This window comes from Sebastes fasciatus, chromosome 6 (genome assembly GCF_043250625.1).
Source record: "Sebastes fasciatus isolate fSebFas1 chromosome 6, fSebFas1.pri, whole genome shotgun sequence".
Taxonomy (NCBI): domain Eukaryota; kingdom Metazoa; phylum Chordata; class Actinopteri; order Perciformes; family Sebastidae; genus Sebastes; species Sebastes fasciatus.
In genome coordinates this window covers 29,616,812-29,638,502 of record NC_133800.1, presented here as the reverse complement: position 1 = coordinate 29,638,502, position 21,691 = coordinate 29,616,812, and the positions used below count along the sequence as shown (strand labels likewise).

The 21,691-nt window shown below is 38.2% G+C and overlaps 2 protein-coding genes across 2 annotated transcripts; both read left to right on the top strand.

Moving 5' to 3' along the window:
- The first annotated feature begins 1,660 nt into the window (after nucleotides 1-1,660).
- LOC141769738 (major facilitator superfamily domain-containing protein 10-like) lies at nucleotides 1,661-10,736 on the top strand. The gene is made up of 13 exons (XM_074639121.1): nucleotides 1,661-1,799; nucleotides 4,749-4,933; nucleotides 5,431-5,527; nucleotides 5,666-5,769; nucleotides 5,922-6,080; nucleotides 6,283-6,474; nucleotides 7,923-8,025; nucleotides 8,147-8,258; nucleotides 8,341-8,449; nucleotides 8,538-8,628; nucleotides 9,720-9,767; nucleotides 9,858-9,947; nucleotides 10,151-10,736. Exons 2-13 carry the CDS (start codon nucleotides 4,781-4,783, stop codon nucleotides 10,252-10,254), a joined length of 1,362 nt encoding a protein of 453 aa, XP_074495222.1. The 5' UTR covers nucleotides 1,661-1,799; nucleotides 4,749-4,780; the 3' UTR covers nucleotides 10,255-10,736.
- A 1,935-nt stretch (nucleotides 10,737-12,671) lies between these two features.
- Nucleotides 12,672-21,452, top strand: LOC141769736 (selenocysteine insertion sequence-binding protein 2-like). Its single transcript, XM_074639116.1, has 18 exons — nucleotides 12,672-12,874; nucleotides 13,279-13,415; nucleotides 13,782-13,959; nucleotides 14,336-14,411; nucleotides 14,552-14,766; nucleotides 14,871-14,955; nucleotides 15,040-15,134; nucleotides 15,259-15,402; nucleotides 15,522-15,611; nucleotides 15,786-15,887; nucleotides 15,986-16,115; nucleotides 16,316-16,482; nucleotides 16,575-16,755; nucleotides 16,844-17,027; nucleotides 17,177-17,397; nucleotides 17,823-17,977; nucleotides 18,097-18,310; nucleotides 18,511-21,452. The coding sequence occupies exons 1-18, from the start codon at nucleotides 12,866-12,868 to the stop codon at nucleotides 18,636-18,638; spliced, it is 2,511 nt and encodes an 836-aa protein (XP_074495217.1). The 5' UTR covers nucleotides 12,672-12,865; the 3' UTR covers nucleotides 18,639-21,452.
- Nucleotides 21,453-21,691: the final 239 nt, after the last annotated feature.

Genomic DNA, 21,691 nt, shown 5'->3' with positions numbered 1-21,691 from the left:
TGGTGATGTAGTCCACTGTATGACAAACAGTGAGCAGCTGCAAAGAATACAACTTATTTTATCACAATGTTAAGGACGTTATCACTGCTATTATTGTATTAGTATAACTAATATTTTTAATGTACTATTATTACTACTTGGTGTCTGAATAGCTTCAGGACTTAACAGCAGTATAACACTAGTATTACTATCTCTACCCCTCAGAGCACTAGAGTCCATGTTTATGTACATTAAGGTGAATAGCTTCAGGACTTAACACCAGTATTACTATGTCTACACCTCAGAGCACTTGAGTCCCATGCTTATGTATATTCAGGTGTCTGGATAGCTTCAGGACTTAACAGCAGTTTTCCTAATTACACACATGTTGACCTCACTATTGGTTTATCAAACAAAGCAAGGTCAACAGGGGCATCACATTAAGTAAACATTTCTATTACATATTATATTGTTATATTACATTAGTATTGTATTACATGTTTATTATTGTATTATAGTACATGCAGTGGTGGAAGTACTCAGATATTGTACTTCAGTAAAAGTAGCAATACTACCGTGTAGAAATACTCTGTTACAAGTAAGGGTCCTGCATTCAAAATCCTTCTCAAGTAAAAGTGCAAAAATATTAGCATATGAATATACAAAAAGTACCAAACATAAAAGTACACATTATGCAGAATAATGTATATTATTGGATTATACTTATTGATGCATTAATGTGTTCATCACTTTAATGTTGCAGCTGGTTAAATTATAAGGTTTAGTATAATTATATTGAATAATTTAAAGGGACTATTTGTAACTTCTTGCACGTATAAATCACCCGGGTATAAATCACCCGGGCGTGTGGCCGGAGTCTGCTCCGCTGCTCCTCTGCCTGCCTGCCTTCACTCAGCTCGCTCCACCTCACATGCATGCGCGCACACTACTGAAGGGTTAGTTTAGCTCTGAGAATATCTAGTGAATGTACAGTGGACGTTTGTGCAGAAATAACTGCTGCAGCTCCTCCAGACCAACAGAGGTTTCCCGTGTCTTGTGAAGTGACGGGGCTCCGTAGCGAGAAACGTTATCGTCTCTGACCAGGTGCCGGTGTTTTCCCTGTTCCCTCCGGCCGCGGTCGGGAGGCTGAGGCAGGAAAAGCCAACACTAGGATCAGCATTGATTCATGGCGAGACCTTCGTCTGGTCAGCTAACATTACTGCCAAGCAGGTGAAATATAGAGTGATATTGTGGTTTTAGCTGACGTGTGTTGTCTCACTGTTTTGAGCGATGCTCGTTCATGTCTATGTAGAGCGAGCAAGCGCGAACCCGACGCTGACTTTCGTTAACTTAACGGCCACAGGTGTCGCTGTTAACAAGCAATTCTGATTCTTACAAACAGTCCATTTAAGTGATAAATGTGCACACATACTAATCATAGGTCAAAACAGCTAAAGCTAAATTTGGCTGAGTTATATAAAAGGCAGAAGTGGTAAAACAAAGAGCCGTTTGGGAGCCGAAAGATCCGGCTCTTCTTCTTGGTGAGCTGAGCCAAATGATCTAGCTCACTAAACAGAGCCGGAATTCCCATCACTTGCATGAACGAGTGTGGGGAACGCGGAAATCCGAGCTTTACGAGGATGACCTGAAGGCAGCATTCTCGTCTGCTCTGTGTACGTTGGATTACGACACATTCCTGTCATCCACATGTAAGAGGACACCGCTTCCTGGGGTGGACTCATAATAATGGGCTGAAGTAGACCTGTGCAAGTTCTCGGTGTGAGCTGTTCGGATTTAGATCACAAGTCTGCAGATACAGTGTAAGTATGGAAGCTGTTAAAATATGTTGTATTGGCTAAATACAAGAGGTGATGCTGATCAGTCTCACTGGATTGATACCATATGACACTCTGTGGAGGCATCTGCATGTAGGAAATGTGTTTTTATGTATCAGAGCAAGTTTTATTCTAGTTAAAATGTGTTTGCATGTGTATTTTACTGAGGAGTTAATACAGACTGGGATCAACTTTAAATCTTAGCATTAACACATTTCCTCCTTCCTCCTTGAGCTGCACCTTTTCTCTGTCTTGACTTACTATAAGAAGTAGTAAATAGAGACTAGTTGATTGCAACTTTACTGTCATACATCTGTGTAGTTTCATAATGTTTTATTTATTTATTTTATTGTTATTTTTATTTCCTTGTATTTTATTTATCTTTTATTATCTTAAATAATAATAATAATATAATATACTTTTATTGCTTTCTTATTCAATGAACTTTTATATTGGTTGTTTTGGTTTGCATTAGTCTCTAAATCCATTTTTTAACATGCTACATTTTTGTCAATCGTCTGTACAGCACTTTGAATTGCATTTGACTTGTTTGAATGGTGCTATATAAATAAAGCTTGAAATATCTATTATTAAATATGGAAGCTGCTCAAATATGTTTGTTGGCTAAATACAGTGTCTAAGAAGAGGTGATGCTGATCAGTCTCACTGGATCGATACCATATGACACTCTGTGGAGGCAACTACATGCAGTAAATGTGTTTTTATTTATCAGAGCAACAGTTTTATTCTAGTTAAAATGTGTTTGCATGTTGGTGGGCTTTACTGAAAGGGTAATACAGACTGGGATCAACTTTAAATCTGAGCATTAACACATTTCCTCCTTCCTCCTTGAGCTGCACCTTTTCTCTGTCTTGACTTACTATAAGAAGTAGTAAATAGAGACTAGTTGATTGCAACTTTACTGTCATACATCTGTGTAGTTTCATCATTTTATGGTTTTATTGTTTATACTTATTTTATTTATCATCATCATTATAAGGTTTATTTTACTATATTTTGTTTAATCAACATTTTATTGTTGATCATTATCTCTTTTATTCTATTTTATTAAATTTCATTATTTTAATACAATCTGCTTATTTTATGTAGTTTCATAATTTTATTTCATGAATTTATTTTTATTGTTATTTTTATTTCCTTGTATTTTATTTACCTTTTATTATCTTAAATACCCATCTTTTATTTTTTTCTTATTCAATTAACTTTTATATTGGTTGTTTTTGTGTGCATTAGTCTCCAAATCCATTTTTAATATTTTACATTTTTGTCATCGTCTGTACAGCACTTTGAATTGCATTTGACTTGTTTGAAAGGGCCTATATAAATAAAGCTTGATTGTTTAGTTGATCTACTTTTGTAAACATCTATTTGTTTACATGTAGTTTATGAGAGTCACTTTGCCTATATAACTTCCACATGTTTACACAGGGATTAACTGAGCCACACATGGGCTTAAACTACTCAGTCTAAATATTTATGCTACTCATGAATCTGCAGATTACTAACTCACTGTCTGTATTAATGCTTTATTTTACAGGTCCCAGGGCTTCCTATAGGCTAATTATCTAATATTGCAAATTATAGCAATTTTCCTGGAAATAACCTTTATAATGTGGTGCTAATTATAAAGAAAATTGAGACACTGTTCAGTTGATACACTTTCAGTTAATTCCAATTCATTAGAAGTATAACCAACAGTGCACAGCAGGCCAGTTGAACAATAGGGGTGTAAGAAAACATCTATACACTTAAAAACACTATCATTTTTTAAAATGGAAAAGTTTAATTCAAGAAGTAAAAGTTATGGAAAAGGGAATAAGGAATATGGAGGATGTTTTTAAGAAGAGATGGAGTCTAACAAAAGGAAAAATATAGCTACATGGGTTAACAAGCATGCACATATACATATGCTTGAAGGTGACCTGACATGTGAAGGAGGATGAATGTGTGTGCCCATGTAAATGATATTACTATATATCTGCGCTCCCCCCCTTTATTTTCTATTAACTATTTGTTTATTTAATTTATTATTATTACTTTCTTATTTTTGTATTATTATTGTTTCTTTTTTTTATTCTATTCTTTCTTTTTATTATTATTATTATTATTATTATTATTATTATTATTATTATTATTATTTATTTTCTTAAATTTATTTCAATTTTGAATGTTGAAGTTGTTTTCTCTAGTGTACTTAATGATTTCGTCTCTAAGCTAAACTACTTAAAATATTGTAATTCCGAACTGTAAATTCCATATATGAAAACAACCACGAAAAAAAGGTAAAAAATAAAGTATACAAAAAAAATTAAAAATAAAAACACTATCATTTTTAATCAATAATTTTTTGGCAAAGATTTGTGGCAGACAGTGGCTCAGATTGCACCCACGCTTCTGATTGCATAAAAACCTTTTTTTTCACTCAAATTTTATGCATATGGTGGCCTATTCGTCATAATATAGTTTTCCTAAAATTAAGTTTTAAAAAATCACAATATAACGCCTTGCTTACAGTATCGCAATATATTGAATCGTAACCCCTGTATCATGATATGTATCGTATCGCCAGATTTTTGCCAATACACAGCCCTAGTGAACATGCACAAATGTAAAAATGTGTCTACAATCCAGCATACAATTCAACATATATGGAGAATAAAGTTTCAAATAATAAATTAATAATGAGTGGAATATTTACTGGGTTTTAAACGGAGTAGGTATTTCAAGGAAATATACCTAATGTCTGTCTGAATTCTGTCAAGATAACATATTTCTTTCCAGGAAGCTCTCTTATTAGGAAATTACAGACCTGTAAAATGAAGCTGTTTGTAATAATTGCGACACTTCCCCAAGGGGTTTACTTGTTCCCATCTTCTTCTAACATACACTGGTATGTGTTTTACTTGCAAACAGGAACGGAAGAGACACCGTATTCAGTCTGAGGAATGTCAGACGTAAACAAATCTGCAGAGGATGGCGGCTCCTTCTCATCGAAGGTCATCAACATTGTGTTTATCACCCTGCTGTTGGACCTGCTGGGATTTACACTAATTCTTCCTCTACTGCCTTCCATTTTGGACCATTATGCACAAACTGGGGTTAGTTTTGTTTTGTTCATTTAAAAGCATTTAAAGATGATTCAACCAGCCTTACTTCCTCATTTGAATTCCATTTGATTGCATGTAAATTAGAGAACTAATTATCACTTGTCACAATATTGTCACCGGTTTCAATCACCAGACTGGTTTGGAGCATATTGGTGCCAGACAGTAAGCTTTGTTCCCTTGACAATACAGTTGTGCATCAGTTTCACCGGTGGAACCAGTATTTACTGTTTCCAACAGTACAAACTGATTCCACTGTGGTAAAAACAGATTTTGAATGGTGTATTATGGACAGATAATGTGCAGAATTTGATGCTTTGAATGAAAAAATGAAGCTTTGTATGAAGAATCTGTTCCATAAAAACCATAACCAACTCATGAGTGATTAGATTAGCAGTCATGTGTGAGTCTGCATGCTGACTCATGCTGAATCTTTACTAGCGTTGTCCCTGTGTGATGTTGTATTGTCTGTGTTCTGTCTTGTTGGACAGGACGGCGTGTATCAGTCTCTGCAGGGTGTTGTGGACTGGTTCAGGGAGGTCGTCGGGATTCCTATGGAAAAGAAATACAACAGTGTGCTGTTTGGAGGTATACTGGATTTATTTCACCTTCAATGTAGCTTATATGGAGCTCTACGTTTCCCTTTTTGTGACACTATGACCAGTTACATTTTTAATAATGCAAATAAACTGCATGCATTTGTGTGCTCCTCAATTTGCCTTTCAGGTCTGATCGGGTCGCTGTTTTCTCTGCTGCAGTTCCTGGCGTCGCCTGTAACCGGGGCTCTGTCAGACCGCTATGGCAGGCGACCCTTGATGATGCTCACTACAGTGAGTAAAATGCCATAATACCCCACTTTCAAACATAAACCTCAGTATCCTTTCACACTGGAAGCCACTAGAGTTGCAGTTCACACTCCGTGCAGCTTTTACCATCATCAGCCCTGAATCATTCTGGTCTAATTGGGTGCCTTGTGTTCCAGTTAGGGCTGATGGCCTCCTATGCGGTCTGGGCCGTTTCCCGGAGCTTCAGCATGTTCCTTTTGTTTCGAGTAATTGGGGGCATTTGTAAGGGCAACGTCAGCCTCTGCACCGCCATCGTGGCCGACTTGCCTTCCCCGAAAGCACGGAACCGAGGAATGGTAGGCACAGGACTTTCTTTGGCCATAACAGGAAATGTATTGTTAAAATATGACATCTAAAAACACCATAATGTGATTGGATGCATGCATCTGACCCTTACATTTCTCTGTTGTACATAAAGCCAGTTAATACCTTTTGTAAGACCTTCAGGCAAATGTATTAAATGTAAGAAAAATCTAACTTTAATTTGATCCCCGCCAGGCTATGATCGGCATCGCCTTCTCCCTGGGCTTCACTGTGGGGCCTCTGATGGGCGCTTACTTTGCCCTCAGCTCCAAAGAAACAGGAAATGTCTTCTTCCAGACTCCAGCTCTGCTCGCCTTGGCCTTCAGTGCTGCTGATCTGCTCTTTATTTGGCTCATGCTGCCAGAGACGCTCACGAATGATGTCAAGGTTGGCTATGGAAACATTCACACGCCCAACTGACAAACTGAATCACGAACAGTTTTACTCAAGGGGCAGATGTATTTTTTGCAGCATGTTGAGCAAGAGTTAGATGAAAAGTTTTTCATACCACAGTTGGTAAATGCAAAGCTACACTACTTTTTGGCCAGGAGCAGTAAGGAAGTAATTAGGAATTAGGCCCTTTGGCACGCTGAAGCTGGGTGGAGCTATGCTGGGAATTACCTGAACTTGATTGCTACTTTTTCCTGAAACTCTATTATGAGCTAAGAACAGTGTACATTGTCCTGTCATAACAAGTGCTGTCAATCAAGTACAGTCTGTACACGCCCACACAAAAGAGGTATTATCAGGTAACATACCTGTGTGGGTGGAATATGGGCGTGTAAGGGCTATAAAACATATACAATACAAATTACAGCTGGGCAAGATGACGATATGTACTGTCAAAACGATATAAAAATGTCTATTGTATATATTTTTCTATATTGTTTTTATCGCGATAGAGGTTAAGGCTATATTTATTTATTTTTTCTCTATAATTTCACTTAAAACGGTTATGTTCATTTTGCACTCAAGTTCTTAAAATGAGAAAATACTCCGTACTTTTCAATTGTATTTAATTCACACAGCAGTATATACAAAAATAGGCTTCATCATGTGGTTATTTCATATAGACTATTTATTTATTTATGGTATTACCAGAAAACATGCAATATCGTGATATATATCGTTATCGAGATATGAAATGAACTATCGTGATAGAAGATTTTGGCTCTATTGCCCAGCCCTGATACAGTTTTTTTTTTTTTAAGTCTCTCTAGGTAAACAGTATGTGTATATGGATTTGTATATAAATAACTAAGTAGTATAAGTATTTTATTCTAATTTAAATATGTGTATACGTATATGATCTATGTGTGTGTAGCATGAAGGAGCTGCAACTTCCATTTCATTGTGCAACCGTGTGTTGTAATATGACAAATAAATGAACCTTGCAACCTTGCAACATGCAAACTCACATAAAACTAAAATGACAGTAAAACATCCATTCAACACAATAATTAATGGTTAAAACATCATCACCACCACCCACTCATAGATATATGTAAGATTCATCGTGGTTAGGGTTGGGCGATATGGGGAAAATCAAATATCACAATATTTTTGACCAGATATCTTGATATAGATAATAAGATGATATTGCAGGATTGACCGTTGGTGCTTTCACAAAATATTCACACGATGAGATTTTATATAAATAATCATGAGTAATGTGGATATAATGACTAAGTGGGTAAAGGCAAATAATAGAACAGCTTGAACAGTCTGGTACATTTTTTTCAAAAAAAATTTCCTAAGTGGCTGAAAAAGTTTTTTTCTCACAGCGACATTATTCTCTTTGACAGATGCAGATAATTGCTCTTGTTTCATCCTAGGCTTCATCTTCGGGGTTCGGGAACTCCAGGGACCTTCTGAACCCATTATCTTTGTTCCATTTTTCAGCTGTTACCAGGACAAAAGATCCACGTCAAAAAGAAAGTGAGTGCTGCACACACTGGATTCCTCTGTAAGGGAAGAGGCTTACACCCATTTGACCCATTCATAAAGCATGAATGACCTTTGGCCCCCTGATAGATAGAAGGTGGAAATGTCTTTACAGGAATGCCGAAGCTTCAAGCGCTGGGCCTGGTATATTTCTGCTACCTCTTCCTGTTCTCCGGTCTGGAGTTCACGCTGAGTTTTCTGACTCACCAACGCTTCCACTTCACAAGGTATGATAAGATAAAGCTGTGTACTCCATCAGTTACGGTTAGAACCCCTGGGATTTTTACAAGCATTTTTTTCTCTAACTAGTATGGACCAGGGAAAGATGTTCTTCTTCATCGGTGTCATCATGGCTTCGATCCAGGGAGGGTACGCTCGCAGAATCAAACCTGGGCAGCACATCATGGCCGTTCAAGTGGTAGGAGCACCTTCTGTTTACATGACAGATAGCTGTACAGTGAAAAGACATGATGCACCACTTCACACTTGTCTTCTTTTTTTTTTAGGCAATCATAACATTAATCCCAGCGTTTATTCTCATCGGGCTCTGCTGGAATGTAACGATGCTTTACGTCGGCTTGGCGTTATACTCATTTGGTGAGCTCATTTTATATTGTATGTCGTGTTAAGATAAGTTAAACCCTTTATCGTACCCAGGAATGTGCAAAATTAAAGAAATATAACTGATGAACAATGGTTTAATGCATATGAGTAGAGTCACAACAGGAAATGACGCCAGTAAAAATTATACTACCAAACCACATAGCAAATTTTGAAGATTTCAAGTGCAACATGTGATTTGTATATTTAGTATCAACAGTGGAAATAGTGTCCTGAGTACTACAATTTTTTTACAAAATACCCCCTTTAAGAATCAAGGGGATTAATAAACACCAAAGCTGATGCATGTGAGTCCATTAGAGTAAAACAAAACAATGAATGGTTAAACCACATAGTGCTTGTGCTGCAAATTATACTTTTGTAATCAGATTTTCATTGGGTTTTTTTTGTATTCCAAATACTGATCAATTTCATGACTTTTTAAAACATAAAGACCAATAATAATGAGCCCTGTACAAGTGATTTGATCAAAATAATGAGTGACTAGAGCAGAAAATCTGGAAAATAGTAATAAAACATTAAAGAGTAAATAAATTCAAACAAGATAAAATCAGCACATATAGGAGATAGCCTGACAATATAACTGTTTAAATAGACAAGAATACCACATTATCTTAGAGACACTCGATTCGCGTAAGGAAAAACTCCCCCAAAAAACCTTTAACAGAACAAAAATGGAAGAAATCTTTGGAACAGCGACAGAGGAGGGATCCCTCTTCTATAATGTGTAGATAGCAATAGACAAAAATATAAAAATATGACTGAATATATACTTTAGGTTAATGTTATAAATACATTTTAAACTTTATGTGACTGTGTGTTAACTACTGCCATTGAGACAGCCATAATGTATCTCAAGAGATTCTGGTTAAAGGTTAAATAAAAACAACACATCACCAGTGACATGTGAATGACAGTTTGTATGCAGCAGGATAATATCCACTGATGGTATGAAAATGTACCTAAAACATGAAATATTATCTCAATCAAAAGAATGTATTTATTTATGTTAAATGCGATGTAATCTGTTTTTACATTTTATTTTATGTAATTTATTTTTGATACAGCGGCTGCAGTAGTAGTTCCATGCCTGTCAACGCTTGTCTCTGACCACGGTGAGCCTAGTCTTTATTCATTCATATTTACGGAAACTCATAAACCACTCTGACAGTACTATAATATGCACACTGTGGACTTTCCTCCAGGGTCGGCCAGTCAGAAGGGCACAGTGATGGGGATCCTGCGTAGTTTGGGCGCTCTGGCCAGAGCACTGGGACCAGTTGTGGCATCCTCCGGTAAGAAGACAGATGGCAGTAATGGCTCCAAACGCTGCTGACAATTAACTATTGAGAGAATACTATTTGCTGTTGGAGTGCCATATTCTGAACATGAAATAGCGTGGAAACTGGGCATGGTGACATATTTTACAGACTGATGAACTGTGTATAAATAACTTTGCTCTTTCCAGTGCACTCATTTTAATTTGTTTTCTTCACAGTTTACTGGATCGCTGGAGCTCAGATCTGTTTTCTCCTCACATCAGCCTCTTTCATTATTCCTCTGGCTCTACTGAGAACAGCCAGAAGGCTAAAGGATGAGTGAGAGACACAAAGTCTTGACAGAGACTCTGATATTTTACACTTTAAATGAATGTTATGATGTTTACATGTGCTGGGAAAACAAGCACTGACGTCTCACTGTGACACAAACACAAATAGGGGATGTATGTTTTCTGTGCTGTTCGCCAAGGATCATTACATGAAACTAAATAATGCAAGAAGACGATGCACATGCCAGAAGAGAAGGGACGTTGTTGTACAAATGACGATGATGATGATGATGATGATGATGATGAAATGAGTGGACATAATGCCTTTTAATGTATGTGCACATGTAGACGTGCATATTGTGAACTGTATGGGTTAGGGTGGGTTACACAAATAACATTTATGCTGATAGATATGATTTTATAATGCAGTATTTTATCAAGCACTCAGATTTTATATTTTACATTTTTTTTAGCTCACTTTAAAAAAAAAATGGGGATATTCTATTTTCTTGTTATTAAAAAAGAAAAAAGTTGACATCTGTGTCTGGAAATGAATTATTATCTTACTTAAAGGTTGAACAAAAAGGTTTTCAATAAACTTAATTGCAGTGAAGGAAAGTAACCAAGTACATTTACTCAAATACAACCTTGATGTACTTGTACTTTGATGTAGTCTACTCTCTGTCTCATCCCTCTATTACAGAGAGACTGTCACTGATTTATTTTGGAACTGTCAATGTTTTGACATTTGCATTATTCCAGATCTGAAAACACTGCATCTTTTTTGTTATTTTGACCAGTTGTCATTTTCTGCAAATAAATGCTCTAAATGACAATATTTTTATTTGAAATTTGGGAGAAATGTTGTCAGTAGTTTATAGAATAAAACAAAAAATTGCATTTTACTCAAACACATACCAATAAATAGTAAAACCAGAGAAACTGATCATTTTGAAGTGGTCTCTTAATTTTTTCCAGAGCTGTATATTACTCTACAGCATGTTCAAAGTACAATTTATTACAGTGTGTGCTGCTATCTACTGGCTTTACTTGATGACACAGTACGTCACTGACCTAACAGACACATTACCACTGACCTAACAGACACATTACCACTGACCTAACAGACACATTACCACTGACCAACAGACACATTACCACTGACCAACAGACACATTACCACTGACCAACAGACACATTACCACTGACCTAACAGACACATTACCACTGACCAACAGACACATTACCACTGACCAACAGACACATTACCACTGACCAACAGACACATTACCACTGACCAACAGACACATTACCACTGACCAACAGACACATTACCACTGACCAACAGACACATTACCACTGACCTAACAGACACATTACCACTGACCAACAGACACATTACCACTGACCAACAGACACATTACCACTGACCTAACAGACACATTACCACTGACCAACAGACACATTACCACTGACCAACAGACACATTACCACTGACCTAACAGACACATTACCACTGACCAACAGACACATTACCACTGACCTAACAGACACATTACCACTGACCTAACAGACACATTACCACTGACCAACAGACACATTACCACTGACCAACAGACACATTACCACTGACCAACAGACACATTACCACTGACCTAACAGACACATTACCACTGACCAACAGACACATTACCACTGACCAACAGACACATTACCACTGACCAACAGACACATTACCACTGACCTAACAGACACATTACCACTGACCAACAGACACATTACCACTGACCTAACAGACACATTACCACTGACCTAACAGACACATTACCACTGACCAACAGACACATTACCACTGACCAACAGACACATTACCACTGACCAACAGACACATTACCACTGACCAACAGACACATTACCACTGACCTAACAGACACATTACCACTGACCAACAGACACATTACCACTGACCTAACAGACACATTACCACTGACCAACAGACACATTACCACTGACCAACAGACACATTACCACTGACCTAACAGACACATTACCACTGACCTAACAGACACATTACCACTGACCTAACAGACACATTACCACTGACCTAACAGACACATTACCACTGACCAACAGACACATTACCACTGACCAACAGACACATTACCACTGACCAACAGACACATTACCACTGACCAACAGACACATTACCACTGACCTAACAGACACATTACCACTGACCAACAGACACATTACCACTGACCTAACAGACTCAACATCTAATAAACAGTTTGTATTTCATGACTCAGAAAGGTTCCCAAACATTACATGGTCCCTGTAATGCTTTTGGGAGGTTTAAAAGAGAAAAGCATGTATACATCTAGCTGGTGGTGTTTGTAAAGTTGACTTGTTGTTACGTCACTGAGCCAGAAGAGGTCGCTGTAACCTCTCATCACAATGTAAACATCACCTGTTACAATCAGGCTCAGCTAGCAGCTAGCAGCTAGTTAGCTTAGCTCCTGCTGCCTATCTAACAGGTTGCTTTAGCTCTGAGAGACAAACACACTGTTGCGGCAGGAAGACACATGTAGCAGCAGTGTTTGACAACACACGGAAGATCCGGTTCACATGCGGAGATGTGACTGCACATAATAGTAAAACCTGAATATGGAAAAGGTAGTTAAAGAACAGTAACTGTTGTTTTTAGCTCGCTAGATAGCCACTAATGCTAACGCAGGCTAGTAGTGAAGCTAGCTGCTAACTTTCTGTTGATGATACTTAGAAGATAGAAGTTAACAGATGGTTTTTACCACACTAATAATTCATAAACATTCATTTTGACACACTATGACTGTGTAATGTGAGCTAGCTTCGTGAGCTAACAAGTAGTTTAATCATTAACTGTGCTAGAAGTTAAAGTTAAGAGTAACACATTTCAGTCTGAGTGAAGTCTAAAACGTGGATAAACTTGTTTTGTGTGTCAATACGTGGCTTCACTTGTACTCCAGTTTTTGTACAAAGGTCGTTTTTATTTCAGCAGACTGTTTGGTGACAGACAGACTATCTTTACTTTCCCTCAGGAGAGCAACTTGTCATCTGCTGCTGTCCAGTCTAAACTACAGAGGAGACAGAGGAAGGAGCCTGCAGAGACACACACAGCCTCATCACCTCCTCTGATGCTACCAAATCCTTATGTGTCTGAGCAGAGTTTAACAGGGTAAGATCAAGAGATCAAGATTCACTTTATTGTCATTTCACTGAGTATTTGCATACACAGAAGGAAACTAAATTTTGTTTCTCCCAGCTCCCTTCAGTGCATTAAAAAGGATAGAATAAATAAGTATTAAAATGAACATACCTAAAAATAACAATAAAATAAGTAAACGTTTCAGACACAATTTCATACAATTTGCAGTCGTGTTTAGCAGCAGAGAAAAGTGCATTTATGTCCATAGTAAAGTGCTGTTTGCATTAGGAGGATAATCAGGTTTTTGTTGTTTTAATCTTGATTAAAGTAATCACTTGACCGTATGGCCTGATGTCAAACCCCTTATTTGTGTTGGATTTCTGAACTTTTGTGAAGGAACCGGTCTTCAGGTCTGAGCCCAAAGCAGAATCCATCAAGTGGAGTGCCAGCAGCAGGAAGAGGAGGAGATGCTTCTTCAAGGAGTCTTCATGGCTACAGCAGCAGCCGTCGTGTTCGAGAGACCAGTGATGATTTCCCGCAGAGAGAACGGTCCTTATGGGATCCAAATGCAAAGGTTGATTTCATTTTTTTAACCTTTATTTAACCAAGTTAGACCCATTGAGATTAAAAGAGCAGAGGAGGCCAATTTACTTTGGAGTACAATATACAGTGATGAGTGAGGGCTCTACAGTTTGTAACAAACCTTAAAGCGCCATGATATACAGTGTCCAACATATGGAGACAATGGACTGATGCATTCATGTAAAGCAGATCACCATAGTCAAGAACAGGCAAGAACGTCGCTTCAACCAGTTTTCGTCTGACTCCAAGAGAAAAACAAGACTTGTTTCTAAAATAAAAACCTAATTTCAATTTTAAGCACCAGATAAGTAGATAAAACAAACTTTCTTCTTAAAATGTATTGTTGTGATTTATATCCATCTCCACAGACATCAAAAGACAACAACGGCTCTCCTGCTCAAGGAAGAGTTATGGGCAAGAACTCACTGGATGCACAGAAGAAAGGTAGTTATCACACATGGCATTAACTTTTTCCTCAATGAACCCCGGCACCTCAGCACATGGATCCCATCATTTTCCTGAACATAATTTAGCAGCTAATTTTCCTCATTTGTAATCATATTTTGCTTATAATTGCACTACAGGTTTCAGAAGTGCCAGATCAGCCCCTAACTTTGCGGGGAAGTCAAAACCAGCACAGACAGACTCGGCCCCATTTGAAGTGAAGATGACCGATTTCCCAGAGTTAGCTGGTGGTTCGCTGGGCAAAGCAGGCCCTACTCTGGTTCAGAGAGAGTGCTGGGGTCCACCTCCTCCATCCTCGAGCCGTCAAACGCAAACACCAGCATCTTCCTGGAGGGTGAGCCCACTGAAATATCATACGTGATATTGCACAGTTTGCATTGAATGCTTCATTAACGTAGAGTTATACTCTTGGTGCTACTGTAATTTTCTATTGAATAGTCTGTCAGGAGAGGATCCCCAACACGACCTGAACCCCAACAAATTGCCACTAATGCTAAACCAGATTCCTCTGCTGCTTCATCAGGTAGGTGAAATTCCCTGCGGTCAGCCTTTCAATGAGGATAAAGCAGTGTCAGTAATATTTCAGATTATTTATTCATGTGAACAGGTCAGCCGATGGTGACCTCCTGGGCTAATGTTGCCTCTCAGCCTCCAAAGAAACCTGTCCCTAAAGAGAAGACAATCGGCAGAAACAACATGCAGGTTAGATGATGTGTTTGATTTAGACTTTCAGCATAATGGCTTCACTTCGACAGGGTATTAAAGTCTTATAAACATTGAATTCCTTAAACTTGAAGATTTGTTTTTCATTTTTGCGTCTCTTCAGACGGAGGAAGCAGCCGCACAGCAGGAAGAGGACACGCCGGGGAAGAAAAAACGTAAGAAAAAGAGGAAGTCTAAAGGTGCTTGGGAAGATGCAGAAGCTGAGTCAGAAGAGCCAGCGATGTATCAGGAGCCTCCAAAATTTGAGGTTAATAAAAACTTTTTATTTTCATTCAATTCAAAAGCAAAACCCATCATTTCTAAGTGTTGATTTGTTTTGTAAGTGTTGAATGGAAGATGATTTTTGTTGCCATGTTGTCTTCTCAGGACGAAGATGAGTTTCCAGGCTTGACTCCTGCTCTGACTGTGACTGGTAGATTGAAAACAAGCAGCTATGCAGCAAAACTATGCAATGAGGTACATATTATCAGTCATTTCTCCTCCCAGATGTTTTCATATAATAATGTGTTTTTTTCTTTTTACTAAAATGCACATTACATAGGTGGAAAATACACATTTCAACATGGGGGGTCAGGAAAGTGTCATTAAAATGATCTAACTTGCAAAACCTATGTTGCCTTTTGTTTTCAGGAAAACCAAAGAGAAGGTGTTCAGCATCATCCTGCCGACCAAACAAAGGAAAAATCACCTGCAGCAAAAACTCTGCCCACAGAGACGGCGAAGAAAGGACAGGTTTGTATTTTTCTCGTTCATTCACATTGTGTCTTTTGATATCATCCTGGAGATAACAGTAGAGACTGATTCTTGGTCTCCTGATTATTTTTTTTTAGAAAGCTGAAAAGGTGTCTGGGAAGAAAAGCAAAGTTCCTGTTCAGCTTGACATCGGAAACATGTTGGCCGCCCTGGAGAAGAAGCAATCTCAAAAAGCCAAGCAGGACGCCAAACCAGTCATTCTCTCAGGTGGGTTGCGGTCGGCATCTTGGCCTTTAATATATTGGCTTCCTAATTTCTCTCCCTTTCTTTGATGAAGATTATTTTAAGGTATATTTTGGTTGATTACAGTTGCATTTGAGGGACTATGCTTATTAATCTTGATCTGTTGGTGCAGGGTATGAAAAACTACCCCAGAATAAGTCTCTTTTTAAACAATTTCTTTGTAGTTGGTGGCGGACTACCCGTTGTCCACAAGCAACCATTAGCCCAGAAGAAGCCGCCCTGGCAGCAGGATAAAATTGCTCACAATCCCCTGGACTCCACCAGCCCTTTGGTGAAGAAAGGCAAGCAGAGAGAGGTGCCCAAAGCCAAGAAACCCACTCCTCTCAAGAAGGCAAGTCTAGAACAAACACAGATGTATTACATTTTGTAAGAATGTATTTCAACCGTGCAGCCTTTGTTAGTTTATTTCTGTCTGATCCTCAGGTCATTTTGAAAGAAAGGGAGGAGAGGAAACAAAGACGTTTGCTGGAGGAGAGAGGGCTGCTGCCTGAAGACGAGTTCAAACCTGCTGCTGCTGATGATGATGATGCTGCAGCAGAAGAAGTAGAAGAAGAAGAAGAAGAAGAAGAAGAAGAAGAGGAGAAGTGTGACACAAATGCTACAGGTCAGATCAAGCATGTGAATCAATAGATTAATATAAAGGAAATCTTTGATTATAGCTAATATTTGATCTGTATGTGGTGCTTCTGTAGCCTCAGATGAGGTTGGGAGTCCTGTAGAAGAACTCGATGATCAGTTAGAGTTTAACGGTACAAACCAGATGGTGATAGAGGGCGATGAGGAGGCAGAGAAAGACGAGATTGTGGAGCAGCAAACCATCTCACCTGTGCCCTGCCCACCCAGTCGACCCAAAATCCACAGCAGAAAGTTCAGAGAGTAAGAGTGTAAACTGTATACCCAGTCACAGAAGTTGTAATCTTTGTTGGTTGTCCAGAAATAAGAAAACATTTAATTTCACAGAATGTAATCGCTGTTTTTATCACATTTTTGTTGATTGGAAATGTATATGTCGTCGTACGTGTCAGCTATTGCAGCCAGATGCTGAGCAAAGACGTGGACGAGTGTGTGACAGATCTGCTGAAGACGCTGGTTCGTTTCCAGGACCGCCTGTACCAGAAGGACCCCATGAAGGCTCGCATGAAGAGGCGCATTGTGATGGGGCTCAGAGAGGTCCTGAAGCACCTCAAACTCAGGAAGGTCAAGTGTGTCGTCATCTCGCCCAACTGTGAACGCATCCAGTCCAAAGGTACTTGGTTCTTGTGAGAGCTTCACTGTGTGTGACATAAGGATATTTATTTAAAAGGAAAATCCGTAGCTCATTTACTCAGTTTTGTCCTTGTTCTGTGGACAAACTTTGGTTTTAGTGAAGGTTTTCTTCTTAAAAATCACGTGAAGGAGCTTTTTCTAGGCTTATAATTTTATGCATATGTTCAGAAGCCCAATCGTCATCTTGTCATACAGAGATGAATCCATCACAGAAGAGGTTGAGAATCTAGTTTCTGAATGAGAAATGTTTGTGCAGTCCATAATGCAGGTCAGACTTTGTCTTTTCTCAAAACAGGACCAGCTTTTATTTTTTTATTTTTCAAGGCACAGATGTGCAGCAGGTAAAAGCACAGAGTTCTTAAAACTGTGATACTCACATTCATAGAAACATGTCCCCTTTCGCAGGAGGCCTGGATGAGGCTCTTTACACCATCATCGACACCTGTCGTGAGCAGGGGGTGCCGTTCGTGTTCGCCCTCTCCAGGAAAGCTCTGGGTCGCTGCGTCAATAAGGCGGTGCCTGTCAGCCTGGTGGGCATCTTCAACTATGACGGTGCACAGGTCAGGTTTATGTTCAGCAACAAACTTATCACTTGACATGAGCTCTAGTGTTATTTCATTAAGCATGTCAATAAAAATATTTCAAACAAGCTGGTGAACTTTGTCTTTCTTACCCGCAGGACTTCTACCATAAGATGATCGAGTTGTCGTCTGAGGCCAGGAGAGCCTACGAGGAGATGGTGTTGAGCCTGGAACAGACAGGCGAGGCAGAGGCAGAGGCAGAGGCAGAGGCAGAGGAGGCAGCGAACGCTGAGGAAGAGCTGCAGATCAGCAGCCTGGCAGAGGAGGCTGAGTCCGGTCCTGACGCCACACAGCCAGAGGAACCAGAGTACAGTAAGTTACTGTCCTGACAAAATATTAGTGGTACCTGCTCTTGATAAGAATCAGTGTGATGAGGTAAAACTAAGTGAAAGGTGTAACTTTGTGACTTGACCAACTAAATCCACTTCAGGAGAGATGCAGTTAGAGAATACAATAACAGATTTCACCTTTTAAAAGTCAAGTAATTCTCTTTTTTGTATTTCTTCTTCCAGTAAAAATCTGGAAGAAAATGTTGGAGAAGGATTGCAACCACAAATTTCTGAACTTTGAGGAGCAGCTGAGCTCCATGCGCTTGGACAGTGTATGTACTGAAAACACTGATGAAGATGAGAAGAGTTGACAGTGGCGAACCCCTCCGTGCCTAAACAAAAAAAAATTAACCCACTCGTGTGGATCACCAGCTTAGAAGAAACCAGGATGGACTTAATCCAACATGCAGATAACACAAGCTGCTCTGCTGAAGTGATTCTCAACCTGAGGATTTTGTCAGGAAATTAATCACGTTGCTAAAGTTTACAATGAATTATGAATTACTTCTTTTTTTTGTGTTTGAGTTTAAGGATAATTGGACAAAGCTGTGTATTTTAAGAGTGTGTGTGGGTTATGACCTGGAGAGGTTTCATCACTGACTTATTAGGACCAAACCACTCACTTAAGAAATCCCACAATATGAACTTTCAACCATGTTGTCTGTGAACACGACTAGAGGATGTGTAGGGGTTTATGTACCGGATGTGTTTAGAATATCAACAGTACTAAGAAATGATCAGTGGTGACTTCCACCCCGGAGCCATTACGGTGCATTTTGTTTGGTATTTTGGCCTTTTTATTTGAAAGGGACAATAGAGAGATGTCAGGAAATGAAAACAGAGAGAAGGTGGATGACATGCAACAAAGTCCCCAGCCGAACTTTAAATGCGTGCGTTGCAATTACATGGTCAGTGTCTTATATGGGCTCAAATACGGGCCAATACGATTTTAAGCTTGTATCGCCCTTTGTAAAACTGTGGGGGGAAAAAAAACTCAAGTTTGTGAATGTAGATAAGATTTGTAGTGATTGTAGAAAAAAAAATGTGAGAAACTCAAAGCACAAACACCCAGCTTCTGGCTGTTAATGCAAGGCCTTTTGCTGTTTATATACAAGAAAACAAAATATTAAACCAATTTATACGGACAAGAAATGTTTCAGTACTTGTGCCGCCAGACGTCAATTATACTGCGACTTTAAAAATAATACTATTTAAGTTTTAGATTTCGTTTGTGGATTGCATTGTTGGAGAATTGGTATGTACACGGATTTGTAGCTTTAGTGTCACACACACAATGTGGGAAGTTTGAGTTTGAGTTTCACACGTTTTTTTCTTTGAATCTGCACTTGATTTTCACTAAACCACTTTATTTGTGTAACCTTACTGTTGATCAAGTTTATTTACACATTCTCAACATTTTTACTACAAATCCTACACATTCACAAACTGCTTTTTCACAGGTTTACAAAGGGCGATAGACTTCTGAATTATTTCTAAACATCATTTCAAAAACCTTACTTGAGCCCACTTAAACCCCCGTGACACATCTAGTGTTGAGTTTAGAGCTCTTCCTTTGCATAAGAAATTAAATCCTGTTTTTAATGTTTTTTGTTTTTTTTATCCCGATTGCACTTCATAGTAAAGCTTGTTTGTTTTATTTGTTTGGCACTACCAAAGTACTACACATTGTATGTAGTACTACCTGTGATTAGGTGTAAATGGTAGCATTTGATTTTCTTTTAATAGGAAGAAGAGTAAAATAATGTTATGAAACATCACCTGCTGTTGACCCACATAGTGACGAATAAGAAACTATAAAATAGCATAATGATAAAACAGGACTTATTCCAGTAATCTAAAGTGCTAGGTGTCAATCATGTATTTTAAAAAAAGCAATAAATGACAACATTTGAAATGGGCAAATTAATCAACAGTCAGAGGACTGAGATTGTAAAGGAGAGAAGACGTATGATTGTGACCTCTGACGACTTGAGAAATTGCTCATATAAACATTTCAGTTGTGGAAAGGTGATGTAATGTCAGATGTCTTAGTGAATGTTTGTTGTAATGGGTTTGGGTTCATGCAACGTGCAACTGATAACATGCTGAATTATGTCTTGGTACAATTCTACATGGAGAAGGAGGAAGATGGTTGTTGGGAAGTTGACAAGACGTTTTGACATGTTACAACAGGAGAAGCACGGGTGTAACAAACAGCATTAATCATTTCCTGCTATGATGAGTCAAAAAGTCTCTACACAGTCTTCAATTTCACATGAATCTTGCAGCAAAAGATTGACATTTTTGGGAAATTGGCTCATTCGCTTTCTGGTGGAGAGTTAAGATGAGAAGATGATACAAATTACTGTTTGCGGCCAAGAAATAGTTCCAAGAAAAATGCTCCCCGTAAAATGTTGAATTGTCGTTTTTCACTCTTTGGTTTTGGTACAGATCAAACAAATGAGATATAACTAGCATTAGGCGGATCATGTTACCTTCAGACTACGCCAGGCTAGCGGTTTCTCCCTGTTTCCCAGTCTTTGTGCTATAGTGCTTTAGACTGGCTATATTCTTATGTTTATCATAAAGAAATGTGATATAAGTATACATTTTCTCATCTAATTCTCCATTGGAAAGTGAATAAGTGTATTTCCCCAAAACGTCAAACAGTTCCTTTAAATGCTCTACTATGAAATGGTTCAATAAGTTCTGAGGTAGTGAGACCAAACTGTGAAACTATAGGAATGAAGATTTGAAACAAAGTAAGAAAGAACCTGATGTTAAGATATATTTTCTGATTTTGTTCTTTTATAAATCCTTGAATATAAACTCTGAATGTAAGAGGGAGTTATAGACAAATTTCCTTGCAGAATGGAGATACAAACAATATTTTTTATGCATTAATAGTCAAATGGTTACGTTGTTGCATGTAAAATAGGAAATTAAAATCAGAGGACAATTTTGAGTTGAATTAATTAATTCTTTGTCAAGCAAAATGTCAATGTCCAGTGTCATTTGCATGAAGAGGACAAATGCAGTGTTTACTTTAAGTGAGTGTGGATCATTAATAAACGAGAGGAAGAGAAGTGGACCGAGTATCACAGACGAAAGATCAAACCATCTGGGATGTGGTCAGATTAACGTAAAGAAAAAAGGAAATAAAAAAGAATTGAATATTTTTGTAATACATTTTAAATGATTATTTGTCAATAGATATTACAGTAAATAACTGACCTGAATAAAGAATCTTGGAAAATATTTTAGTTTTATCTGAAACTGTCAAATTACTCAAACATTTGGGGTTTATTTGGGAAAAAGAAAAGAAACATCTTCCAAAAATGCATGTTTACCCATCAAGCCTGTT

What these genes read in the sequence shown, in the direction of transcription:
- LOC141769738 (XM_074639121.1), top strand. Translation starts at nt 4,781, where the DNA reads ATGTCAGACGTAAACAAATCTGCAGAGGATGGCGGCTCCTTCTCATCG. An exon ending in CAACAGTGTGCTGTTTGGAG is followed by an intron (nt 5,528 to 5,665) that starts GTATACTGGATT and finishes TTTGCCTTTCAG; the next exon opens with GTCTGATCGGGTCGCTGTTT. An exon ending in CCTTGATGATGCTCACTACA is followed by an intron (nt 5,770 to 5,921) that starts GTGAGTAAAATG and finishes CTTGTGTTCCAG; the next exon opens with TTAGGGCTGATGGCCTCCTA.
- LOC141769736 (XM_074639116.1), top strand. An exon ending in CACCAGCATCTTCCTGGAGG is followed by an intron (nt 14,767 to 14,870) that starts GTGAGCCCACTG and finishes TCTATTGAATAG; the next exon opens with TCTGTCAGGAGAGGATCCCC. An exon ending in TTCCTCTGCTGCTTCATCAG is followed by an intron (nt 14,956 to 15,039) that starts GTAGGTGAAATT and finishes TCATGTGAACAG; the next exon opens with GTCAGCCGATGGTGACCTCC.